Source organism: Uranotaenia lowii, chromosome 2 (assembly GCF_029784155.1).
Source record: "Uranotaenia lowii strain MFRU-FL chromosome 2, ASM2978415v1, whole genome shotgun sequence".
Lineage (NCBI taxonomy): Eukaryota > Metazoa > Arthropoda > Insecta > Diptera > Culicidae > Uranotaenia > Uranotaenia lowii.
The window spans coordinates 11,895,873-11,922,571 of NC_073692.1; the positions used below are offsets into that span (position 1 = coordinate 11,895,873).

A 26,699-nucleotide genomic window follows, 5' to 3' on the forward strand; every position below is an offset into this window, starting at 1 on the left:
ATTTTTGTCATTTTTGTCATTTTTGTCATTTTTGTCATTTTTGTCATTTTTGTCATTTTTGTCATTTTTGTCATTTTTGTCATTTTTGTCATTTTTGTCATTTTTTTCAATTTTGTCATTTTTGTCATTTTTGTCATTTTTTTCATTTTTGTCATTTTTGTCATTTTTGTCATTTTTGTCATTGTTATCTATTTTGCTTAGTTTTATCAGCGAGGCTTATTCGATTTTAACCCTACTTCTTCATGCCACCCCAAAATTTTCTGTAGTGGGTTTCAAACGCGTGCGCAATGTTTTGCATTTAAAACCAAACGACAAACTTATTTCAGTGTAGTCGAATACAAACATCAACAACAAAAAAGATCCAAGATTTCAAAAGTATATAGCGTTCTACAATTTTTTAATTTATCCAGATTTTCTAAAGTTATTTTAATTTTTAATCATGGCTTAGGATGGTTTTACTACTTAACGACACAGTAATATTCATGTTTGATTGATAAAAACAACAAAAGGTAAGTATCAGAGATGTTCCACCGATTAGATTTTTGTCAAGTGATTGTTTTGTTTATATCCGTCCGTAGCTTCAAAGTTCAGAACCGACTGTACGTTACAGCTTGTTATGGCTTTCGCCGTTGAAACGGTGAGTGGCGGACCTGGATTACTGATGGAAGTGATCCAGGTCCAGCAGCAGAATGGCCACTTGCTACCGTTGGACGAATCGACGGCCACCTTCCTCGATATGGATTTCTGTCGACTTTGCTTGATCCGGGGAGATGGTCAGCTTATTAGCGTCTTTAATGCGGAACTAGCAGTCGAGGGCAGGGAGCCACTAAATGCCAGGATCCATCGGTTCTTCGAGGTTGCGGTAAGATGTGTTTTGTGGTTATATTTTCGAATGTACGACAAAGTTTTGCCTTTTTAGATTAATGAAAACGACCTTCTGCCAACCCAAATTTGTGGTCAATGTCTTCTTCAGACCGAAAGCTGTACAGAATTCCGCGAGAATTGCATTCAAAATGATAGAAGATTGAGACAGTTGATATTCAGTGGGAACTCGCAAGAAATGTCAATACTATCTTTGGAAGCCACCTCGGAAATGTCTTACAGAAAAACAGAAGAAAGCACTGTAGATGAAAAGTCACAGGATCCTGAAGATGTTCCGCTTGAGGGGGAGGAACAAGAAGATGACCCTCAGGATGATATTGGACCGGAGGACGAAGAAGAGTTGCCGGAAACAATCGTAATTGATCCGATGAAAGATTACGAGAGTTCCAACCAAAGTGTACCGGAAGCATTTTCTGACGAAGATGATCCTGAAGATCGGCTCGTGATGGACGAAATTACCACGGAAGATATGAAAATGGAAAACACAAACGATTCTTCGGAAGATGTTCCAGAGGAAGAGAATAGGCCAATGAAGAAAATAGTCCACATGTGCAAGTACTGTGACGTGGCCTTTGCCCTGTCGAGCGCTTGTTACGTTCATGAAACGCAAGATCACGACATACTCGCCCCGTTTGGGTGTCCGTTTTGCGAGTTCAAGACGGTAAATCGAGGCTCGTTGATATCACACATCCGGAGCATTCACGGCATCGATCGGCCCTACATTTGTATTCAATGCAACAAAGGCTTCCACCGGAGGTCGGATCTCAAGAAGCACACATTTGTACATAGTGGAGTGCGACCGTTTGCGTGTGAAGAGTGCGGCAAAAGCTTTTCCAGAAACACAAACTTAACCAAGCATTTGAGGATTCATTCCGGATTCAAACCGCACATATGCAGTACTTGCCCTAGGTGAGTGTAGCAATGTATTCCTTCTATTGTATTCTCTGTATAAGCTATGGTTTTATTATTTTATGTTTTAGATCATTCGCCAACAAAGCTGACCTTTTGCGGCACCAAAACATTCATATGTCCTTAGGTAAACAGTTCTCATGCAGCAAATGTAACAACACATACGCTAGGAAGGACAAACTTCTCAGCCATCAGCGCACATGTTTTGCCAAAGCTCAACTAAAGCAGCAGCTCCAGCGACAGTTGGATCCGCAAAATATCGCACACACTACTGATAGCCTTCTAATCGGTTCAAAAGGAGCTTGGCCTGAGTACGACGGAGAAAATATGGTTATTTCCCTGAACCCTTACCAGGAGATTGAACCGATTGCGGCGGAAGAAGACCCAGGTATTCCGAACGCAGCACCGATATCGGCCGTGTCTAACTTTTCCAATGTAACGCTTCAACAATCAACTCCAGCTGGTGGTTCATCATCGCTGCAAACAAAGCTCTATTCCTGTCAAAAATGTCCCAAGAAATTTCTCTCAAAAAATACTCTCCACACCCATCAGCTGATTCATTCGGACGCTCGGAACTATCGGTGTCACACCTGTGACAAAAAGTTCATCCGCAAGCGAGAACTCGATCGACATTTGATTGCCGTACACTCGAACCACAAACCGTTCGAGTGCAAGCAGTGCTCAAAGCGGTTCTCGCGTAAAGACAAACTTTTGCGCCACGAGCGCGTCCACCGCGTTGATAAACTGTTCAGTTGCACCGACTGCGATGCTCAGTTCCTACGGAAGGAAGCGCTGGATACGCATCGCAAAATTCATTCCATAGCATCGATAATCCGGGAAGATCAGCACCGTCAGTTGTTCCAACAGCAGCAGCAACCTGCGCCACCTTCATCGATTCTGCCGTCCGATGTGATCATTATGATAGATCAAGGTGCTTCTGCTGTGACCCCTGGCCACGAGCAGCTCATGTTGGAGCAGATGCTGTCGGCGTATGGAGCAAGCGGTGGTGGAACAGGAGGAGGAACGCTGGGTCACACCGGCGATTCTGTTTTGCTATGAGTAAAGGCAGCAAACATCACACCCAAAACACATTCGGCAATTCCAATAATTTCTGTGGTAATAATCAAAAGTAAAATCTCTTAGCCGGGGCTTTAGCAGCGTTTCAAAATTCGGTATACGATAACCCCATGCCACAGACAAAAAGGATAGGGCGTGGACATTGGCACAATCAACCTCTCTTGGATCTGCTATGAACCCATTTAGGTTTCGGTAAAAAAACCTTTTTATCTATATTTTTATAATTTAGCTTTAAAATCTTAATTTATTGGATACTCCCCTTACTTTTTCGAAAACTTCGTTCCTTGTAAAAGATTTTTACCGAGTAAGTTAGTTTCCTTAAACAAATGTATTTATTGACCTACTCTTTGTGATTTGGAGAATCGGTAAATAATTTAGTTTCTCGTAAGGTTAATGTTGTATTACTTTTTTACACTTGTCTTTCTAATAAATCTAAATCATCTGCAGTAAATTTCGTTTTATTATTTCCATTTTCAAATATTTTAGAGAAAAACTTTGTTTTAAAAAGGTTTATTCTTGTTGTACTTCCTGTGCTCAAATTTACTTATAAATTATCTTAAATGTAAAGGTAACGAGAATTGGACAACTTGCCATTCTTTGGAAAATTATGAAATTCAAAAAACATTGATTTCAAAATAATTGACATGTAGTGTCATCTAAGAAAAAAAAAATATCTATGTCTTTTTTCTAAAATGAAATTTAGAAGTCGAAAATTTAAAAAATAAAAGTGATAGATATTTGCTTTCCTAGGTCCCACAACAAAGAGCAACGAAAAGCAACTCGTCTATGGCAGCTTCTAATATGCGATAATCACTACACCAAAACGTGCTCTTAACGTAAAGGTTGACTTTCCGTAGTCGGCGTCGTAGTCTTTCGGCTGAAGAAGAAGCCTCTTAAATCACAAACCTTGACATTTTGACTCGAAAGAGTAAATCGCCGAAGAAGTTCTGAGAAAGATTCCGAGCTGTGCTGTGACGTCGTCTTCGCTGACTAATGTGTGCATGTGACTAAGTTATTTATGATATACAAGCGTGAAACAACTAATAATCTTTGACCGGTTTGTGATAAATTTCATACTCTTGATTTTTGGTAACCGGTATTCGATACAAAAACCAATAAGGAAGTGAGTTTAAAATTCTTTAACAGGTTGTTTCTAACTGAGTTCTAAGAAAATGGAACGTAGATTTCAGGAGTTTATCTTGTCCTCAAACGAATGCAACATGTTCTACATAAACATCTACGCCACGTTCACAGAAAGCTACAGGGAGTGTTTTGATGGCATATCATGAAGAAGCAATCTTGACGCAATGTAAGTAACGATCAATTTTTTTTGCGCGTCTTACGAGCTTGTGAAGAAGCTTCTCGGGAGCAGCATGGTTCATCCCATTATGAACATAGAGTTACTTTAAAATAGTTGAAATCTTTAAAAATTTTGACAAAAAAAATTACTGATGAGTTAAGTTTGGTATTATTTGGAAGATATGAATTTTTGAAACCCCTAACTCTTTCTCTGGGTGCATACCATTTAGACGCAAAATATTAATAATATTTATTTTGTTCGCTTCTAGTTTACAAAAAATCGTTGAACATGCTGCTAAACATTTGATGTAACAATCATTATATTCTGTATTATCATTATTCTATTTCTGACCACGCTTCCGGTAGTTCAGCGTTCTACCGCACGGTGTGTTCTCTAAACCGGTTGAGTTTTTAACAAAAATATCATCAAAATAGAGTTTCGTTTTTTTTTTAATATGTCTTTATTTGTATCAATTCATCATTACATTTATATTACATTAGGTATTACACTAAATTAGTTGTTCAGCTCAATAATGAACTGTTCAGAGCCCTATAGTTAACCAGATAATAAAAATTTATTTATAAGATTTAAATTTGCTGAGCGCAATCAAGTATTTAATGTAGGAGAGCATCCTGTAATGGGAATTGAGTTTCGTTATTTTGTGGGGATGAATAAACCAATTGGTTTAAAATCCCAAAAAAAAAGTTTCGTTATTTTTCTTTCTAGTACGTAAAATAAATCCCTGAATTGTCGTAAACGTTCAATTCGGGACTGGTAGGCCATGAATAGTAGGCAACGAAAGCGTTTTTTCGTCCCGTCGCTGAAATTTTATTTTTCAATATTTGAGCAGTGATTTTGATTGAAAATTGTGGAATTTGTCTACTATTGGTCCAATAGCTTGTAAAAGTTGTCGTTAATAGTGACACTGTTCCTAAAACTGGATGGAATATTTCGAAACTTAGCGCTACCACAAAACTAGAGACAAGAGCCTGGCAGAAAATTCCTTTATCAATTCGGAGACTTGAGGCATTGTCTTGTTATTCGGTGAGTTCATCCATACTAATATTTGATTCACGTAACATAATGTAATTGGTATTCAAAGAAATGTAACAAAGATAAGAATTCATAAGCGAATCGTTGGGGTTTGAAAGTTAAAAAGTTTCTCTTCATTAATTGTTAACATAATAAAAAAAATGAAACAGTTTTTTAAGAAAGTTCGGATTCTGTACCATTGGTTTGAATTTTTTTTCCCAGATTAGTGACCTTCATACATGTGAGTGAATTTTGGATAAAAAAAAAATTAGTGTATTCGATTTTATCTTACAGGGCTTTTGCTGCACACACATACAAGAGGTCTGTTGGGCACACATTAGAGGTTTTTATATGCGAAAAAAGCAAAATTCCATCAAAATGTTGGTTTTCCCATAAATGAATGCTCAATTTATCTGAAAATATTTATAAAGTATATTTCGGATCATTTGTTAACAAGTGGAAACGATTCTGTGATATTGTATTGGATATCAGTGCGGGACCAAGCAAAACAAAAATGAAAAACAAGCCAACCATCATTTTAAAGCACATTAAACGGTTCCCCCAGATCCGGAGTTCGCGTCGGGCTTTCGTCGGAGTTGGTTCGTTTTGCTGTTTCGGTCGTGGATTTTCGAAAACCGATGAAAGATCGGTGTCCGCAGGAAATTGTGCTTGGAGTTGGAAATTAGAACAAACTGAGCTGTATTTCTTAAGTGAAAATAAAAGTGTTGAACATATAAGGAAAGCATTGAATTATAAAAGAAAAGGGGGAAAGTGAATGCAAATAAAATATGGCGTCTACGTTGTTGGTGTGATGCTGAGAAAAGGGTTGTGCGACTGTTTTTGTTTGCGGCCCGAGTTTGCAACCTTTGGGAGAACCGTGTCGAGAAGAAACCGGGTTGAGTGCTGGCATAGGTTGTGTGCAGGTTTTCGTTGAAGGAAAATGATAGAATGTTTTTATGACGATATTTATTTTGGAAATGGGCTCCGCCTTAATCTTGCTTCGAAAGTCGAGAGTGAGGAATGAATCATAAAAGTAGACCATTATTCGAGCAGCTGCTAGAATGCTGCGCAGAAAGTGCTCGATAAATGTTGATGAATAGCCTACTTTGTTTGACAGAGTGATGTTCTTATGAATGACATATACGTTAGACGAACTTAGCGTATGGAGATGGAATAATCAGCTAAGTATAAATTTTTGATGTTTTATTACTCATTTTAATTTTGTATGAAGGCCAGATATTTAGCAGAAGACTCCTGAAATCGAAAACACCCAAACATGTATTAAAAATAGAGCAGAAAAACATAATAATCTTGCTTGTGTTTTCCCCTTTTTATCACTGTATCATTTATAACAAATTTTCCTCTATTAACAGCCATGCGCAATAAGTGTTTCAATATTTACAGTCATTATTATGTAAACTTCTTTCAGCAATTCTTGGATAAAAAAACAGAAGACACCGGCACAGATATCCAGCTTTACACTGAAATTATTTAAATCGTATCGATATGTTCTGTATTAATAATATTCAACTTTATACATGCACTCATTTTATTTATTTTATTTTATTTCCATAGTATTCCGTCTCACGATGAACATATAAACGCATTAAATAGTTTCAAATTTCAGTTTTAAATATCTGTTAAGATTTCATTATTTTTATCAGTTTTCCGTTTAGAAAAACCAAAATTGATTTTTCAGATAAGAGGGCTATTGGATCATTTTTCATTTCATTGATTGACATGATATTCCAATCAGTATTTTACTATGTTTGAACTTAATGAAAAAAACAGATAAACTATTTTTCAGAATATATTCAGTATGATCTCATAGGAAAATACTTTTTCACTTTTCTCTTAATAAGAGTCATGAAATAAATTTATAAATAAGTATTTCAAACTGTCTATAAATTTTTTTTTGATATTTTACAGGCCTTTTGGTTTCAATTCTCTACTTTTTCTAATACCCGTAATTAAAATATTCATGTTTTTAGCATCAGGTTACTCATGTTCAATATCACCTTTTTTAATTAATCTAACTGATGTTAGACTTATGTTCAGGAAATTACAAAGCTTTTTCCAGATGTTCTCAAATTAGGATTTAATTTTTATATGGTATTATAACACTTTATTATGATAAATCTTTATACCGGTTGATTCCAGCTATCGACTTGAACATTGCCTGAAATTTTCACCTCAGCACCGGATTCTTTTATTTTCAGATATCCATGCAATTTACAGTTTCAGTTATTAGTGTACTTAAAAATTGTGCAGATTCGCTTTCCTCGAATCTCACTGTTTACTATTTATTTATATCGCAATTAACGTCTGAATTCCATTAAATTTAATTGTTTATTTCCTACAGCATGTACATCGCCAACATAATGTAAACATTTATTATAACAACTTTTTTATTCATTTATTTTAACAATACAATTTCCTTGAATTATTATTAGTAGGACGTGGTCATGTTTACTGTTCTTAGTTTTTGTACTTAAAATGAATCTATCATTGTCGATATTTTGTTTCAAATATATTGCTTCGCAATTTTTTAATACTTCAAAAATTGTTTATTTTAGATCAGATGGAAATAAATATGGCTATGATACTGATTAAGGTCAGTTACAGCTAAAGGTAAGCTTAGTGTGTCTTGAGGTAAGTTGGGTATAAAGGTGAGGTTATTCTGTTGTATCACTATTTCATTTATTGATTATATGATATAAGAACGTTCAATCAGTTGCCAGCTGGGCAGGTATCTACACGCATGCGGAATACCTGTCGAAGATTCATAACACTGAGAATGTTATGAATTTTATACGGTTGCGAAACTGTTTGCTCGTTCTACAAATAAGACATACACATACACGAAATTCATTCATTACATGACAGTTCACACGAAGCCATGCTGTCGGGTATGTGCTAATTTGCATTGAAGATTGGCCGAACTTATAATCTAAGGAATGCAATTTAGCGCATACGTTGGCGAAACTGCGGTGAATCCGTGCACCCATGGTGGATTATCTACATACATACATTAAACGGTTCCCCCAGATCCCTTGCTCACGTATTGGGGTTTATCATATAAAATTTAGAACCAGGAAGATGAAATTAAGAGTTTTCGTCACGAAACTGATTAAGAAACTTGAGCAATATTTGTCCTGCTTCCACCAAAAACGTTCGTATCCTGTATAAAGTCTTCATTTTCGTTTAAGAACCTCACCCAAAATTAGAAAAAACAGCACTAACAAGTCAAAAAATGTTCTAGCTATTGAAAAATGTATCGTACATAAGAAACTTTTCAATAGTTTTCATAAATTCTTCAAAAAATATCTTTCTTTCATTTCACATGGGGCTGTCACATTTGTTTGCCCAACGGCTTACTAATACTAATGCACTGTGCAAAAGCCTTATGTGATCAAAAGGTGAACAACAGGCTTTCGAAAAATCCCTCAGAAATTGAATTTTAGATGGATTTTAACGATTGCTGCGATTGAAACGATTGTATTCAAAAACACGTTTCACGAAATTCTCTCAAGATTTTTTATATAATTTTATCTGTACATAATGAGAGCAAGTTCACTGATGTTGGGAAAAAGTGGTAGAAATTTTGCCACATTTTTTTTAGCACCTTTTGAAAATTTTGCCATGCAAAAGCACTTTCAAGATCTGTGGCCTTCAATTTTTTTAACAACACGTGTGTTGTAGTTTCGCATGCTGTGATGCACAAATAGCAATTCTATCACAAACGGCTAAAATAGAAACAGTGCTGTAAAAAAACAACGCCCAAAGATCTTGAAAACATTTTTGCATGGTAAAATTTTCAAAATGTCAAAATTTCTACCACTTTTTCCCAACACCAGTGAACTTGCTCTAAGAATATGGAGGAATATTATTCGGTTCCAACAGGTGTTAGGTCGTGTTCATAACGCATTCAAGAAATGTACTAGTATTCTTTTGCTTTAGTGCTTTCGACTTCCAACTTCCGCTAAATGAATGAATTATGACATGGAAATCTAACTTTCACACACGCGGTGCAATGCGTGCCGCACTTAAATCTTAAAATTCTGCTTTGGTGAGTCCGTTCCGAAGAATAAAGCTCATTTTTTAGGCTTAATTGTACAATAACGCTATTATTTCAAATTTTTAAGTTGTCATTAATTTTTTCAGCTATTATTGTCTCAATCGTTTACTGGCATTTTCAAAGCTGGGAAATATGATTCCATGCTTGGAATTTATCATTGAAATGGCATTCAGTGAAAAAATGGCCTGATATATAAAGCACAACAATAAACTTAATTTATAGTTGACAATGAATATTCATAATTCGAAAAAACTATATACATAACTAGAGGAGAACCAGTTGAAATGATAAAAAACGCAAATATAAAAAGTTCAAAAAATTTCAAAACTTTGATTTATAAATTGTTTATGCGAACCATTGCATTGCATCTAATTTGCTTTGCATCTTGACACATAATAAGAGTTTCATTAGGAAACTTCCAGGAGCTCAGGTGGTTTACCGTGGCGACATCGCTTACCAAGGTGAATTCCATGCCACATCCAAGGTTGCCGAAAAAAAATTCTGTGTTTTGGCGAAAAAAAAATCTGAGTTTCTGTGATTTTACCTAAAAATTCGGTGATGGTTTTCTGTGACGCCGTCTTTTTTACATTTTACTGGATTAAAATCAATTAACCTTACTAATCGTATCATATTATTCCAATCTAAACATATAAATCTAAAATTTATATTGACATCTTAATTGAAAATTTGAAAACACGTACAGAATTGAAAAAAATCTGTGAAATCTGTGAATATTCCTTAAAATTCTGTGTTCTGGTGAATTGGTGACCAATAATTTTTCAGATAACGTCAATTTTATGTCCCATAAACCTTTAAACTTTTGATGTCAACCTTAAAACCTAGATGTGGTGTGATTATCTGTGGATATTAAGTTTTTATAAGCCATTGAAGTTGAAAAGTGTTGCATGATGCCCCAGTTGACGGTACCAAATGATAGTTAAACAATTTGAACTAAAAGTTATGACTGAACCATGTAGGTAGACAATCAAAATAGTCTGCAGCAAAAGATATTTCCACACATTTCGAAACGGGTTGTTCTGGCAGACAGTTTCAACCAGGTGACACCGGCCGTCTTTTTCCCCTCCATCTGACCGTTTGATTCAAATTCGGCGCTGACCTTCCCCCCATGCCTCGTGATTACATCTATTCATACCACACTACACGAAGATGCTGGGCCCCCACATCGCGAGATGTGTTGTTCTGTGCAATATCGAGAATAGGCAGATGAGCAGCGACTTATTCCATATACCTATCTACATGCTCTGAGGCGGGAAGAATCGATCAGTTCCGATTCAGAATTTGGCGAGAACAGTCCTCTACAGTTAAGCAGATTTAGTTATTTGGAGTTTGTTCCGGTGTTGTTCAAAAGTTTATGAAACAATGAGAAGTGTTGCGATTTCGATAGCCGTCACCGGCGTTATGATTCTGTTTTGTTTACATGGTAATTAATGCGTGTTTTGTTGTAATCTTGACCCTATTTATACACAAAGTTGCATCTCTAAAATTAATTGAATATGCCCCAATCGGAGAGTTTGATAATCTACCCACAAACTATTGCGCCCAATTTTTTTCTGCAAGCCTGTGCCTGTGATTAGAATAAAAAAAAAAAACGTTTGAAAACTACATAACTACAACTGTAATCAGTTGTTAACCTGTTGTGCAGCAGTTTAATTCAACTATCCCTCGTTGTAAAGATTGAATCGGATCCGACCCGCTTTTCGATGATGATGGGTGTGAATTTTTGCCTAAACCTTCGACAGGCAGTAGATAATTGTAAATTTGCAGCGCAAAGTGAGTGTAAAGTGAAGGTCACGAAACGGCGTTCACGTGTGGGTGTTTTGAGGGTGTGGGGAAGGCGCATCGTTTAGGGAGCGTCGTCGTTGTTGTCGCAGGCAGGCGCGCGGTAGCAAATAACAAAAGCGTCGTTAAAAACGCGTGACGGCGAACGAAGATGGCTCTTGATGAAAAAAAAATTATCATAGTGGAAGCTGTTAACCTTGAAAGTGGCGTGATTTGTCAGATGCGGAAAACGAACTGTTTCGAGTGAGAAAATTAGTGGAAATCTACCTGAATATTAGGCGACGAACCCGTTAGATCGTATGAACGACAATCCATTTTTCGAGCATTCGATTATGTTGATTTGATTTTTTGAATATGCTTCAAGACTACGATCATTCCTGTGCTTCTCTTCAAGGATTTTTTCAGAAGGCAATGAATCACCTTCCGTTTCTAGTGACATTAATCGTTCCGTTCCTGATTATCGATTTATTAATTCTGAATTTTAATTCATAAAATGCCAGAATATTAAGTGACTTGTGAAATTTAACCAAGGCGTTAGAAAACCATATGATATGTTATGTCACTCTTCACATAGCATTGCGCAGACTGTCAGTTTACAAAATACTCACTCATGCTTATGATACATACACAGGCAGATCTTGTCAGCATCTCGGTGAATAGTAAAAGTACATTTACTACCCATCTAAACTCGGCCGGGCCCACTGAGCAGTATTGGACGCAGACAACTGGAACCTAGAGAAGAAGAAACGTGGATATATCATACGTACCGTACGTTTCCGTGGTTATAGAATATTTTATATATTCACTTTCAAGCACATTGGCTAAAAATTTACTGTTCTCCATGATGGTGGCTCTTGAGAGATTGTCCGTCAGTGGATGGAAACGAGGTTTTTCTTCACAGAAATCTAAAACATTGTGGTGTAAATTGAATTAACAGATAAATTGAAATTGTATCATATATCTTTTAATCGTTTAATCAAACCACATGTTTTGGATTTTTGTGCACCATCATCTCTCGTCATTGACCTTGGCTATATCCCCCCTTTACTCGCTCTTGAAAATAAATATTGGAAAAGTAAGAAAAAAAAGTTAGTGGCATCAAAAAATCTTTCGAAATCATTCAAAAGATTTTGTGGGAGAAAGTTTTGAGCATCGATATAGGGTAAAATACATAGATTTCGACAGTTTTTGCATGTTTTGTCAGAAAAACCAGGTAAATAAATTAATTGGCCAAAGTTTTTAATTTCAAATAGGATTGGTTATATGAATTAGACTTTTTGCTTTATTCTCTACCTTTTCCATTGATCATATGTTTCAATACAACGATTTTAATATCCTTTTACTAAAACCTCTCGATGATATAGTTTTCGATATTCAATGTTAGTTTTCGACACAAAAAGTTTTAGTTTTCGACAAGCATATTTCCACCTCCTTCGATAGCTCACGAATATTAATATTTGCAAATTGAAATTGCTTGTCTATTTCACGGCGTTTTTAAACCATGGAAAAAGATGGGTGTCGAAAAATAGATTATTAGGTGAATCTTCAGCGCTAGTTTTCGACAGCTCAAAAAACAGTTGAAATTCCATTAAATGTTACCAAATATACAAAAAATACCTAAAACGTTGATTTAGAACCTTATCCATCTATTGATTTCTTTTATGTTGCTTTTAATCGAATTAAAGGAAAGTTTTTTTCGTGATTCTAAATCATTCTTATTTGGTCGATGGCATTGAATTTCACAACTGATTTAGAATGTTACTTTTAAATTATTGATTTACTACAATTTAACAGCTTATTTTGAAGAATTTTTATATTCAACGTATACTAAAGTGGGAGAGCAAAAATAGAAAAAAATATGAACATAGATAGCTTGAGCCATCAAATAGAAAGATAAGCCTTCTTTTAAAAATTTGTCGAAAACTAGCTCCTTAAACACACATCCATGACTGACACAGTAACCCGACCAATTCAAATGTCTCGTCATAGCAACGAAACTTAACGAAGAAAAAAAACCATATAATTCGAAAACTTACCTCTGATTTACCTTTTGCAAAGAAAAATTTGATGAATATTGCAAATTTTAAACCTGGAACATGATTTAAAAAACGAGCATATAAACAAACTGTCAGGTTCCAAAACGCAACATAATTTGAAGAATCTTTTTATTTGTACGACGATTTCGTGCAAATTCTTATGCGAATCTCACTTCGCTTCCAGAAACTTGTTTTGAAATTATAATAGTAATTTCAACACATCATTATTATTTAAACCCTAAAAAGGTTTACGAAATTGTACTACTTTAGAGGAAAAAGTAGGTTGCAATAGAAAAAAAAACTCCCCTGTGAGTATATAAGAATTTTCCAATTTTGAGCATTCTCAGATAGATACTCCCGGAATGAATCATCAGTTCAGATTAATTGAATAGGAAGGATCATGGACCGAAATCACCAATTGTTGAAGTAGGAAGTGTGTTTCCTCTTGCATCGATGTCAACTGCTGGAGGCGGATAAAATCAACGGAGAATCGGGTCGGGCACATACAATGAAACATTCAATTATTGGTCACCATGCTTCATCCAATAATCCCTAGAAAGAATCACAATTTCACAATGACAAACTACTAAAACTTCAAAAGTTCAATTTTCACCGCGACGGAGTGGAAAATAAACACGTGGGATACCAACAAGCCATCGCCTACTTCCCTCCACAGACTGTCAGCAAAATATTCAAAGATAAATTTACTTTTTCTAAGCAATTGACTACTCGGCCAGAAGAGCATGTCAAATAATAACTCAAACATATAACAATGAGATATTCATATTTTATCCAGAAATAATTATGGGTATTGAAAGTTGTTTTTTTAATTTGAATTTCTTCAATCTGAATTATAACATATTTTGATTGACATACTTTAACCCTCATCCGCATTAGATAGACACTATTGCAAGTTTGAATGCTTGTAACTTTTTTCAGAAGCTTCAAAAAACAAAAATTTCTTCGGGGACCCTAAATGAATTCAAAAGTTCTTTAATTTTGCATCTTTACTTTATTTATGGACGAACCCTGGAAGCCTGGACAAAAAAACTCCCTTTTCCGACTTAGAGTGTCATTTTGACACTCCAAAAGTAAAATCCATTTAAGTCGTTTGAATTATTATGAACTTAATATAAAACTTATATCGATAGAAACATTGTAATGTCAGTAAAATATGTTTAGAACATTATATATAGCTAAAGCTTCTAGTTTTCTCGTTATTCAGCATGAAAGAAAAAAAATCCGAAAAAACATGCCTCAAGAAAACTGCTGTAGTTCATATATTATACGTCCAAAAATTTGGGCCTTATACATATGAAAGCTGAAGTTAATGTCTACATCATGGAACAAAGAAATATTTTTTTAAATTTTTTTTAATGAAATGGTCACAAAAAGTTCAAAAAAGTGGTCTGAAAAACCTACTTTTCATTCGATTGCTAGTAAATACTGTTTGAGCGATGGTAAAGGTTTTTAAAAAATATGACTACAATCTTTATTGAAATTCTAACATTTTGCTGTCTTTAGATTTTCGATGCAACAAAAAATGAATTTACTGGAATTTTTCAAAGTTGACTACTTTGCGCGATTTTTTTACTAATTGAAATTTTATCTGTTTTTGTTGTCCACCGTCAGGATATACCCGGATTTTCAGTGCTTTCTCGCCGTTTGAAGCAATCAAAACTATATCCATTGAAAAGGGAATTCAATCTACATTCTAGTGAGGTGCAACAATTTACGCTGTGAGATTTCACAAAAATATGAAAATTATAAACGTAAAATCATACCTTAATTTCTGGAACCACAAGCAGCGCGTCCAGAAAAACGTGTTTGTTTGCTCTCCGAGTAGGTACAGTGGGTGGTGATTTGGTCAGAGAGCGAAGCCGACAGACGAAATAATGATGCGTGTCGTGACAAGCAAACGTGAACTCCTGTCAATAGAAAATTTCCAACCAAGAAACGCACGACACGCATCATTATTTCGTCTGTCGGATTCGCTCTCTGACCAAATCACCACCCACCGTACCTACTCGGAGAGCAAACAAACACGTTTTGCTGGATGCGCTGCTTGTGGTTCCAGAAATTCAGGAATGATTTTACGTTTATAATTTTCATATTTTTGTGAAATCTCACAGCGTATATTGTTCCATCTCACTAGAATGTAAATTAAATTCCCTTTTCAATGAATATAGTTTTGATTGCTTCAAACGGCGATAAAGCACTGAAAATCCGGGTACAACCTGACGGTGGACCACAAAAACAGATAAAATTTCAATTAGTGAAAAAATCGCGCAAAGTAGTCAACTTTGAAAAATTCCAGTAAATTCAATTTTTGTTGCATCGAAAATCTAAAGACAGCAAAATGTTAGGATTTCAATAAAGATTGTAGTCATATTTTTTAAAAACCTTTACCATCGCTCAAACAGTATTTACTAGCAATCAGAGGTGCAAAGAGATCCCTACATGTAGCATGCAGCGCACGACTTTTAGCCGATTCTAACAGACCGACGTCAGCCACGAAAGAATCGTCTTGCAAAGTTGCAGACTGATTCTTTCTCCCTTATGTGCAGAACGTCGAACGTGTCTGCAAGTAAAAGCCAACCGCGCGGTAAAATCCTTTGACTGCACGTTCCGAAAATTACAAACGATTCTCCGAAGTTAGGAACAGTTGCAAACTTGCAAGCCCGAAGATAAAATCCCTTGAGCCGAACAGAAAGAATCATTTCCGAAGATAGCTACAGTCTGCAAGTTGCTTGCATGCAGCGCGATGATGCGATGTACGTTTGCAAACTTGCAAGTTACAGACAGAACCGTAGACCCGTTCTTGTGCGGTTCGATTTGATCCACCCCAACCCAACCTAAAACCGAACCGAATCCATGGCATGGTGTAAGAAAATGATAGGCCGAGGTGCCGTCGACTATCCATTCAGTTGCCGTTCAGCCAGCGAAGCGGCATGCCGTACGACAAGAGCAAGGACATGTTGAAGTTGTTGTTGTTGGTGCCTTCGTGTTCGTTTCGTTTTCTTCTAAGACGGATTCGAAAGGAAGTGGTGCCCAAATTTTATTTGAATTTTCAATTATCATACCAGGGTGATTGATATAAATCATCAAAGCAAATACAAGCAAATTTGTTTTGCTTATAACTTTGTCATTTTACAAGTTATTTATAAACACAAAGTTGTTAATTAAAACTGATCCAAACTCTGTTGGAAAATCATCTATATTGTTTTATAACAGAGCTGCCTTAAAATTCTTTAAAGTTTCGTTCCGAAAAATTCAATCGATTCTCCAAAGGCAGGATCACTTGATTAGTAGGATCACAGATTAAATTGTGTGAATTTCAATTTTAGAATTCAGTTTCATTTGCTTAGACATGTATAAGAATCACGTCATCTTTACCAAGTTATCTACAGTTTTTACAGAAAGTTTTTACAGATCGGTACAAAACTCAATAGAAATTCAGTGCTTGCTCGTCGTCATTCCAACCTTGAACTCAAAAACTTCACACACTGTTTGATTCGAATCTTCTGTCAAAGTTTTATAACTTGTTTTTAATTAATTTCGCGTCCTGAACTCGAATTTTTGGTCAGATTTTGTCTATCGCATCCAGTATTACTGATAAGGCTTTTAAAAATCAGTGCTATGATAAATCAATTACTGTCTATATATTATTTTTTACTTCTTTGCTGAAGACTGTAAAGCGGTTTAAGTTATACTTTGAAAAATATCTATAATTCATTTTGGTATAAAATTTCATCAGAATTTCGTCTCAACAGAAGGAAGAAAAAATTTCTTTTACTTCAAAGCCAAAATTACTTGCAGTCTTCGTAGAAACTTAAATTTTAAAAATCTTACTCAACGGTTGCTATTTATCTCAGATATTACGAAACTGCTTATAAAAAGCTGGACGTTTCACGGTTAAACATATCACGCTTTCGCCCATCAATCAGTCAATTGCATAATCTTCAAAATAAGAAGTATGGAAACTGAATAAATTATTGATTTATGTTTCAAAGTCAGCAACTTATGTACTTTTTATCAAAATAAATTGACTAAAGGATTAACATGAATAAACATTTTCATACAAATCGGAATTTTTTATTCAAGTTTTTAAAACTGTTTGCGTATCTTTCGTAACGAACTTTTGAAATCTGCCACTTTTAAGTTTAACTTCGCGAGAACTACTATGAAGAATTTTTGCAAAAGGCTTTGATAAGTATCTCAAATATCAAAATTTAAATAAAACAAGTCCAAAAAAGTAGATTTTCAAACAACTGCTGAATCACATATTTGAAAAACGCTGAATCACATTAAAAAAACGCTTTGATACGAAATATGAATTAATGGCATGAAATCAAATAACATCGCGTTTAAAGGTTGAAGTGACAGTGAGCACTTAGCTTATTTAATAGAACTATGAACGGTAATGTGTATCAACTCCATTTTATTTTACAACGGTGACCAAAAAAGGCACTCAGCTCGATCATTTTATGTTAACCTGATTTTCTTTGATTTTTCTTTTCAAGCTCCTTGAATTTGTGAATGTTGGCAACCCTGCTCTCAATACTGCCCAATGATTGAAAATTGAAAAAAAAAGAAACAAGTGCCGAAAAACTATTCAAAATTGTAGAAATAAATGAAAGATTAAAAAGTCAACTGTTTTATCACTTTATTTTTGAGTATCCGGAAAATATATTTTTGTCTCCGTTGTGATGAATGATTCATTGGATTGGGGCATTGGATGTAACTCTCGGGTGTGTTATGTTTAAATATGCCAAATTCTGTTCAACTGATGCATGGATGAGATGGTCCATCAAGCAGAGGCACAGGTAAATGCAAAGCCAAGAACCGTCAAGCTTGAACGTTCAAAGGTTCGATTCTTCAGTCGTGTTCCATTCGGCAAAAAAAACCAACATCAGATAAAAAGGATTGATGGAGATGGGAAACAAATAGCTTTGGGAGGAAAAAGACAAAACAAAAACAAAATTTTTCTTTTTTTTTAAATTTTCATTCAGTGGGTTCAACCGATTGTACCCACTGAAAAATATTTTGACAATTGAGGCCAGGCCGTATAGAAGCCGAATTGCAGGCCAAAACCGGCTTTGGATCAGCCCTTAAGTGGAGTACAAAGGTAGTTGGTTTTGTTGGGCATATCCTATAATGTACTATAATGCCTAATAAAAGTCACTTTTTGCGGCTTAATGGTTACTTGGGTGAATCTTTAATATGTGATTCTATTTTATCAAGTGATCCTATCCATGGAGAATGGATTGAATTTTTCGGGCCGCAGCTGTGTTATAGAACAATAAAGATGATTTTCCAACATTTTTAAGATAAGCTTTTATTAACACTTTTGTTTTCATAAATAACTTGTAAGATGACAAAGTTATAATCAAAACAAACTAGTTTTTATTTGCTTTGATGATTTATCTTAAACACCCTAGAATGATCATTGAAAACTCAAATAAAATTTGGGCACCACTTCCTTTCGAATCCGTCTTAGAAGGAAACGAAACGAGCACGAAGGCACCAACAACAACAACAACTCCAACATGTCCTTACTTCTGTAGTACGGCGGCGCGCCGAGTGTTTTGCAGACAGCCATGAACATACGCTACACACGCACGCTTCGATGGCTGAACGTCAACTGAATTGATGGTCGGTGGCTGTGGCTCTTCGGCCTATCACTTTCTTTCTCCATGGATTCGGTTCGGTCGGTCCTAGGTTAGTGGAACGAATCCAACCGCACAAGAACGAGTCCACCGTCCTGTAACTTGTAAGTTGCAACTTGCAAATTTGCAAACGTACATCGCATCATCGCGCTGCATGCAAGCAACTTGCAGACTGTAGCTATCTTCGGAAATGATTCTTTCTGTTCGGCTCAAGGGATTTTATCTTCGGGCTTGCAAGTTTGAAATTTTCGTAACGTGCAGTCATCGCGACTTTTACTTGCAGACACGTTCGACGCTCTGCACGTAAGGGAAATAGAATCAGTCTGCAACTTTGCAAGATGATTTTTTCGGAGCTGACGTCGGGCTGTTAGAATCGGCACTGCATGTTTCATGATGGGATCTCTTTGCACCTCTGCTAGCAATCGAATGAAAAGTAGGTTTTTCAGACCACTTTTTTGAACTTTTTGTGACCATTTCATTAAAAAAAATTTAAAAAAAATATTTCTTTGTTCCATGATGTAGACATTAACTTCAGCTTTCATATGTATAAGGCAAATATTTTTTTGGACGTATAATATATGAACTACAGCAGTTTTCTTGAGTCATGTTTTTTCGGATTTTGTTTCTTTCATGCTGAATAACGAGAAAACTAGAAGCTTTAGCTATATATAATGTTCTAAACATATTTTACTGACATTACAAGGTTTCTAGTGATATAAGTTTAATTGTAATCGGTTAGATATAAAAAGAGTTATGACGATTTTAGCTTGGAGTGTCAAATTGACACTCCTAGTGCTGATTAGGGTAATGAAATCTAATGCGGATGAGGGTTAAAGGAAATGCATTTGTTTCAGATTTTTACAAAATAATGTTATTGAAGAATGTTCGGATCACAAAGTGGTCAGACTAAATTGCGTGTAAATTAGTGATCCTACACTTAAGAGAAGCGACGTCTGAATCACAAAATTCGAATCGATACATAAGAACTGTCAAAATCGATTCCAATCGATCCGTGCTCATATGAATTTATTATTGAGATACTTCATATGAATTTATTATTGAGAGCAATTATTTTCAATGCTAGAGCGCTGATGTGGTCTAGTGGATAGGCTGGCGCAAGTCTGGTAACCCTGGCGTACTGGGTTCGATTCCCGGTATCGGCAAGAAAAACTTTTGGGTTCGAATCCCATAAGTTGCCGACAGGTAAAATGTGTTTCATTGTTTAAATAATCATATATTTCAGAGGGAATGCAGCTGGGGATAACCTGAAGAGACTATTGCAAGCGGAGTGGATTGCCAACCATTGTAGGTCTCTGAAGGTTGGATGCCTTCCCTCGACGAACCATCGGCCGTGGAAGCCTGAGAAGCAATTCGAAGGCCAAGCCACACAGACATAGGCTGGACCTTGCTACCGATGGGGGAACCATACATACATACATACATACAAGAGCAATTTTTTTTCAATGCTCTGGTCGTTTGTGTTCGTATTTAGAAAACTATGTTTGTTAAAAAAAAATTAAGTCATTCATAGCGTTTATCGCGATCCAACAGGCATCAATTTCATTATTGTTTTGTTGGATTTACTGAGCTTAAACATTGAGCAACAAAACAATGCTGAGGATTTTTTTGTTCAAGCTTTTTGTGATGTGGCCAGATATTTTACTTTAAGAAAGATCAGATGTCGCTTCTCTTATATGCAGGTTCACTGGTGTAAATCGAGTATTTGTTTATAAAAAAAAATCAAAGTATCTTTCATAATGAAGTTCAATGCTTAGTTAAGATTCCGGTTGACCTAGTTCAAATCAGCGAGCCTTTCGTTTGACGCCTGCCATCAGATTTTGTACAGTCACCTTATCCTTATTCTTATCCTTACAACCGCAGAGAGCCAGTTTGCTGTGAACTGCTTGTCGCTGCTAACAGTTTTTTTTGGGTCGTTTTGGTTGACGGTCCAAAAATGCAGCTCCTCAAGCTACTTGTACAGATAGCTTTCTAAATAAACAAGATATTTCTTGGCAAACTTTGATAGTTTAACATGATTGAAAAAATTTCAACTACTTCAGAAAATTGATGGTAAAACAGCCATATTTCCAGTTTCCAAAACATGCGATGGCTCAAATAGCCTTCGTTGGGTTCCTCGGAAAAAATCACATATTAGATATATTATCACATATTGTCATTTGGTTCAAAATTTTCAAGTCCAAACATGCTTTTTCTTAAATTATTGAAAAAATGTAGGGGAATTTAGGGTAAAAACAGCCGTTTCTGTAATTTCCGAAGCGTGCGGTTGCTCAAACATCCTTCATTGGATTCCTCGGAAAAATTCACACAAGATACACTGCCAGCCAAAAGTTTGGGATCACCCTCTTAAAACATGAAAATTTTGATCATCTCAGGGTGGGGTGGACCAAATTTCAATATTTGAGTTGCATTCGAATCCTTTTTTTTCAAACTTATTAAAATGCATATGTTTAATTTGGTGCGAAAAGTTTGCAATATAGGTACTTAAAATATATAAAATATCTACCTAACCCAAGTAACACACAAAATTCAGATTGGTTTTATAATTTATAAACGCTAATTTATAAACGACGTATAATATCCTTCATTGGTTTAAAAAGCATTTAATGTTAACCTTTTTACAACTAGTCTCTAGGACATCTACATGCGCATTATATATCCAACTTTTATAACAACTTAAACTTTTGAAATTTGATTTTTATTAGGCACTTTGAGTTCCCTATAAATCATTTTTATACTTGAAAAGATAAACGATTTGAAAATGTTTAAGTATACCTTCCTATGAACCTGTTTGATTTATAAAAGCTCTTTCAAACTAATTCCTAGTATTCGGGTTCTTATACGGTTATTACAAGGAACTAAAACTTTCATACGCTGTAAAAGTTTTATAAAAAGTTATTCGGTCGAAAGATTGGCTTACAACAGTCAGTTTCAATCGACCGAAATGGCAACAATGGAATGTTTTCTGTGGAAAAATTAGTAATTTCACATCCTCTGGGAACAATTAAGGACGAAATTCATCTCTCCAATCATCAGGAACGGCATGCCGCATAATTTATTACCTGATGAAAGTGCGTAATGTTGTGAAGAAATCTCAGGTAAAAGTGAAGTATTTTGTTTGTCCTCTGCCGCAGTTTCGCGAAATTAATCGAAAGATGAACCGAAAAAATTTAAATTGTGCCATAAGAAAAAACATATGTTGCTTTAAATATCATATAATTTTTAACTCAATAAAAAATAATAAATGATTTAAAAAATGTATTTTAATTATTTTCCAAAAATTTTCCAATCAGAAAGGTTCTATAAATGCTTCAAAGGAACTCAACAAGCCTGAAGCAGTTTTGAAGGAAAGACTCACAGAATGTTATATAACTTTGTCGGTTTATAGAATACGTGAGAATACCATTCAAGCTTCCTTTTCGAATTTCACACAAGTTTATAAGACACAAAAGTTATTTAAAAGAAAAATTGTTTTATTAGGAGTTTTCAGAAAGCAAAATCGTATTTTAAGAGTTCAATTACGACTTTTATTAATTTCATATATATGCGCCATATGTAAGACAAATGATGGTGAATTTATTAACGATATCATTCTATTTTAGAGAGTAACCCTTATCTTATTCATGTTTCATTATAAACTTGGATATCCTTATTGCTGAGATAATGTTTTGAAATTTATTTACAAACCACAAGATGATTCAATAGTTGAAAGTAATATTTATTCGATCTATTTAAACGGATTTTTATTGTTTGTAAGAACGATTTTCAGCAGGCCCATAATTTTTCAAAATTATCTCATACTTATTTGCGGTAAATTTGAAAGCGCAAGTAAATAAATAGCCGGTATTGAGCATTCCGGCTTAGAAAATAGCATTGAATTACCTAAAGAATGAAGATATCCTTTGTGCTTTGTTTTTGTTTCATTTTTTATTTGAATGAGATTCAATTGTTTTAAAAATATCCTTGGAAACCCAATTCCGGAGCAGAATAATTTGTAGATGAAAATAACATAACAAATACCTATATTTTAAGCGAAATTCAAACAGAACTCTGAAAGTTGATTTGGATTGGCAAGGTTTTATTATTTGCTCTGCAGAACCTACTGCAGAAGGGCCTTTTTGTGCTACTAAGCGCTGTATTGCAGTTTTATTGACCCTTACATAACCAGACGCGGTTTTTTAGTTTTAATTTATAGTTGGTAAGGAGTCCCTTAGAAAACCGAAATTGTTACTTGGGTAAGTCATCGACCAAAGGTTTGGGATCACCTCAGGGCCGTAGGAAGAACCCCCCTCGGGGGGGGGGGGGGGGGGGGGGGGGGGGTTTTGATGACTTATTTTATTTTATCCTATGATTTTTTGCCCAACAACACACGAATGGTGTGCAATCTCTTTCGATTGCTTTGATTCAGTTGAATCATTCAACCAAGTAGGCTCATACCACAACAGAGAAAACAAATTATGTACAAACATAATGATGATTATTCTAGATGATTATTCATTTTTAAGTACTCATTAATAGTTTTTGTATGAAATCGTAACTTTAGAGAAGACACGAATGCACAAGGATAATAAAGTGTCATTTAAAAAAACTTTAAAAAAGTAACTTTAAAACAGTGGTCCTTAGCCTAAAGGGTTAGCTAAATTTTTATAATGAAGCCAAGATATGAAATCTGCTTTCATCGATGGTTAAAATTTTTGAATTTGTTTAAAAGTCTGGTAGATCAAAGTTATTTGATTTGAGCATAAAATAAGTTATTTTTAGGGTAGTCTTCAATTTCTTAAAAAAAAAACTTATTCTTTACTCAAATCAAACAAGCCCAATCTTTTTTTTTTTCTTTAAAAACGAACACAAACACATACAGGATCTCAATGAAACTTGATGTTTCCTCGAAGAGATTCCCTTTTCTTAATTCTAAGCGTACATCTTTCGAGGATATGATGGCGAGCATCTTACAAATGCTAAAACCACCAACCCACAGAAAGTGTACTATATGTGCCGTGACCGGGATTCGATCTCATGCCCGCTGGCTTAGAAGACTTGAAGGCTATCCTCTACGCCACGGGCTGGCGGCTAAAATCTTCTAAACTCTTTTTCAAATTCTAAGATTCTAACCTTTGATGAAAATAAATAAAATTTAACAAAATAAAAAACAGTAAGAGATAAAAAAATTTCGGATCAAATATGTTTGATGCAAACTTGAACTAAATTTATGATTTTAGTTTGAAATTAGGCTTTAAAAACAGCAACATTAATAATGTTTAACAATACACTGAAAAAATAAAGTATTTTATGCAAATTATTTAAGTGAAAATCAGGTACATGATTCTTTAACTGGAAATATTTTTCATGAAGAATCAATTCCATGATAAAAATCTTGTGGATGATTTTTTTTAATATAATTTGGGATATTTTGCAGGAATCATAACTTTGAAAATTTACTCAAACTCTACTTTAGATTTGTTATTTTCAGTTGAATTGTATGTACAAACTAATTCTGATTAAAAATATGATATTTGGAAATTGAATTGACAAGCAAATTTATAAGTTCACGTTCTCTTGAATTTCTCAACTATTTTATGTTGATTGAAAAACTCATTCAATTGAACTTTGAATCTGTTTCCAAATTTCTATACGATTTTTTAAATGTACAAAAAAATATGATTATATAGTACGAACACGTTCGTACTGCAAGTTTCCGCTTGTGGGACGAACCACGCTAGGCCTACTATTGTGTGGTGGTAGCTACAAATCTATCCCGTATCTACCACTGCAAGGTAGTAGGCTCGTGAGGAACAAATCGATGAAATGTGATGAAAAGTTTTCAAATTAAAATTACCCTTCCGCTCAATTTCAACATCTTTCATCTTATTCTAATCTTCTATCCATCTACAATCTTTCAATTCTTAAATATTCTTTCTCGAAGAATTTAAATTTCACCGATATAGCCGATAAAATAATTTAACAAAATATTCAGAACTGAATTTCTAAAATCAGATTGCCAGATTGCCTGGTTTTAACCGGATTGGCCCGGTTATTTAATATAAAATTTGGGAAAAGTCCGGTCCGCCCCGTTTCCCGGATTTCATTGAAAAAGCCCGGGTTTTGCCCGGGTTTGTTTTCATTCTCATTCTTAAATCAAACTTAAAAAACAAATTGTGTTGTAATTTTTTTTAATTATGCGTCCAAAATTTTTGCAACAAGTTTCAAAAAAATAATCATGAAAGGTTTTTTTAAGTTTTTTTTTATAGATTTTTAATGAGCAATTCCTAGGTTTTGACCAAAATTGCCCGGTATTGCCTGGATTTTGGTCGACAATTTTGAAATCAAATACCCGGCTTTTGCCAGGTTTTAATATAAAACAGCATGGATTTGTCCGGCCGGATACGTGCTGAAAGAAATCTGACAACCTTATTCTATGAAGCAGTGGGAAAATTTTGAAAACTGTAGCAGATTTTAAGCTTGGGATGGATTTTTGAGGTTTTGCATTAGTTTTTAGTCCAGATAGTTACTCTTGAATATCTTTGCTCTATTATCATAATTTGATTATGAATTTAAAATTTTGAGTCTTGAGTTGAATGCCTCGCTTGGTTTTTTGGACCCTCATGGGGGAGGTTTTACCCCCAAAACCCCCCCCGTTCCTACGGCCATGGATCACCTCATAGTATGGTGTAGCGGTCAGAAGTTTAGGATCAGTCTTGTAAAACATGCACTTTTATTTCAGGCGTATTTCAATAAGTATAAAAAAAGGATTCGAATGCAACTCGAATTTTGAAATTTGGTCCACCCCTTCCTGAGATGATCGGGTTTGAATTTTAAGTTCGGTTTTTGAAAAATTTCCCAAATTCAAACTAAATTTAAGTCGTATAAACTCAATACACTGTCAAAAACATGCAAAGAAGGTTTTGATGAGATATAACCGATCAAAAATTTGCATGGTTTTGAGAGGTGCCAATCTTTTGGTCGGCAGTGTATAAAGTACTTATTATACAAATCTAAAAGTATTAAATTTCATTAAATTTAAAGGCTTAAGGAATGGATATAAAAAAAATAGAGAAGAATCAACTTGGTTGTTAAACTCTCTTGTAAAAACAGAAATGAAATAATTTTAGCGCAAAATTAGATCGATATATTGTGCTAAATCTGTTTTTTTTTTCTTCAATCATTTCAGCAAACAGCCAATCGTGTCCTGAGAAGTTTGGCCGCTACCCAGTTCCAGATCAGTGTGACGCCTACATAGAATGCAGGGTAGCATACTTTCAATCATTGAAAAATTCACCTTTTTAATACCCCTTCTTATATCAAATTCCAGGAAGGAGTCCCGGAACGAAAACTCTGCCCGGATGGGCTTTTGTTCAATGAAAACCTCAACCTGTTCAGCTATCCGTGCCAATATCCGATCGATGTGGACTGCGGCAGCCGGACCAGAACACAACCGGCCATCCCGACGGAAAATTGTCCTCACCAGTTCGGATACTATAAGCTGGGTGATCGCGCCAACTGTGGCCAGTTCATGAACTGCGACAATGGCATCGGCTTCACCCTGGACTGTCCCTACGGATTGGCCTTCAACAGCAAAACCTACCAGTGCGATTGGCCCGATCTCGTTGAGGATTGTGATGCCGATGCTTACCTGGGATTCCGTTGTCCTCCCCAGGGTGAACTGGTGGCCCCGATCCGTTTCTTCCGTGCTCCGGACAACTGCCAGAAGTACTTCATCTGTGTGGACGATAGGCCACGCGTCAATCTGTGCGGTCCGGATCAGGCCTTCAACGAACTCATCAAAGCCTGTGATGGAGTTGAAAATGTGACCGGGTGTGCTATCTAATTAACTAAATATTGAGAGACAGTTGCATTCTAATCCTCAGTTATGTGCCTTAGAACTGATAATACTCAAATAA

General features: G+C 35.3%; 2 protein-coding genes across 2 annotated transcripts; both read left to right on the forward strand.

Moving 5' to 3' along the window:
- The first annotated feature begins 354 nt into the window (after positions 1-354).
- LOC129745554 (zinc finger protein 271-like) lies at positions 355-3,312 on the forward strand. The gene is made up of 4 exons (XM_055738685.1): positions 355-509; positions 579-862; positions 920-1,791; positions 1,863-3,312. The coding sequence occupies exons 2-4, from the start codon at positions 617-619 to the stop codon at positions 2,848-2,850; spliced, it is 2,106 nt and encodes a 701-aa protein (XP_055594660.1). The 5' UTR covers positions 355-509; positions 579-616; the 3' UTR covers positions 2,851-3,312.
- A 7,265-nt stretch (positions 3,313-10,577) lies between these two features.
- On the forward strand, positions 10,578-26,677 carry LOC129749423 (protein obstructor-E). Its single transcript, XM_055744400.1, has 3 exons — positions 10,578-10,719; positions 25,970-26,046; positions 26,111-26,677. Exons 1-3 carry the CDS (start codon positions 10,659-10,661, stop codon positions 26,624-26,626), a joined length of 654 nt encoding a protein of 217 aa, XP_055600375.1. The 5' UTR covers positions 10,578-10,658; the 3' UTR covers positions 26,627-26,677.
- The last annotated feature ends 22 nt before the right edge of the window (positions 26,678-26,699 follow it).

What these genes read in the sequence shown, in the direction of transcription:
- LOC129745554 (XM_055738685.1), top strand. Translation starts at nt 617, where the DNA reads ATGGCTTTCGCCGTTGAAACGGTGAGTGGCGGACCTGGATTACTGATG. An exon ending in ATCGGTTCTTCGAGGTTGCG is followed by an intron (nt 863 to 919) that starts GTAAGATGTGTT and finishes TTGCCTTTTTAG; the next exon opens with ATTAATGAAAACGACCTTCT. An exon ending in ATATGCAGTACTTGCCCTAG is followed by an intron (nt 1,792 to 1,862) that starts GTGAGTGTAGCA and finishes TTTATGTTTTAG; the next exon opens with ATCATTCGCCAACAAAGCTG.
- LOC129749423 (XM_055744400.1), top strand. Translation starts at nt 10,659, where the DNA reads ATGAGAAGTGTTGCGATTTCGATAGCCGTCACCGGCGTTATGATTCTG. An exon ending in GATTCTGTTTTGTTTACATG is followed by an intron (nt 10,720 to 25,969) that starts GTAATTAATGCG and finishes CAATCATTTCAG; the next exon opens with CAAACAGCCAATCGTGTCCT. An exon ending in ACGCCTACATAGAATGCAGG is followed by an intron (nt 26,047 to 26,110) that starts GTAGCATACTTT and finishes ATCAAATTCCAG; the next exon opens with GAAGGAGTCCCGGAACGAAA.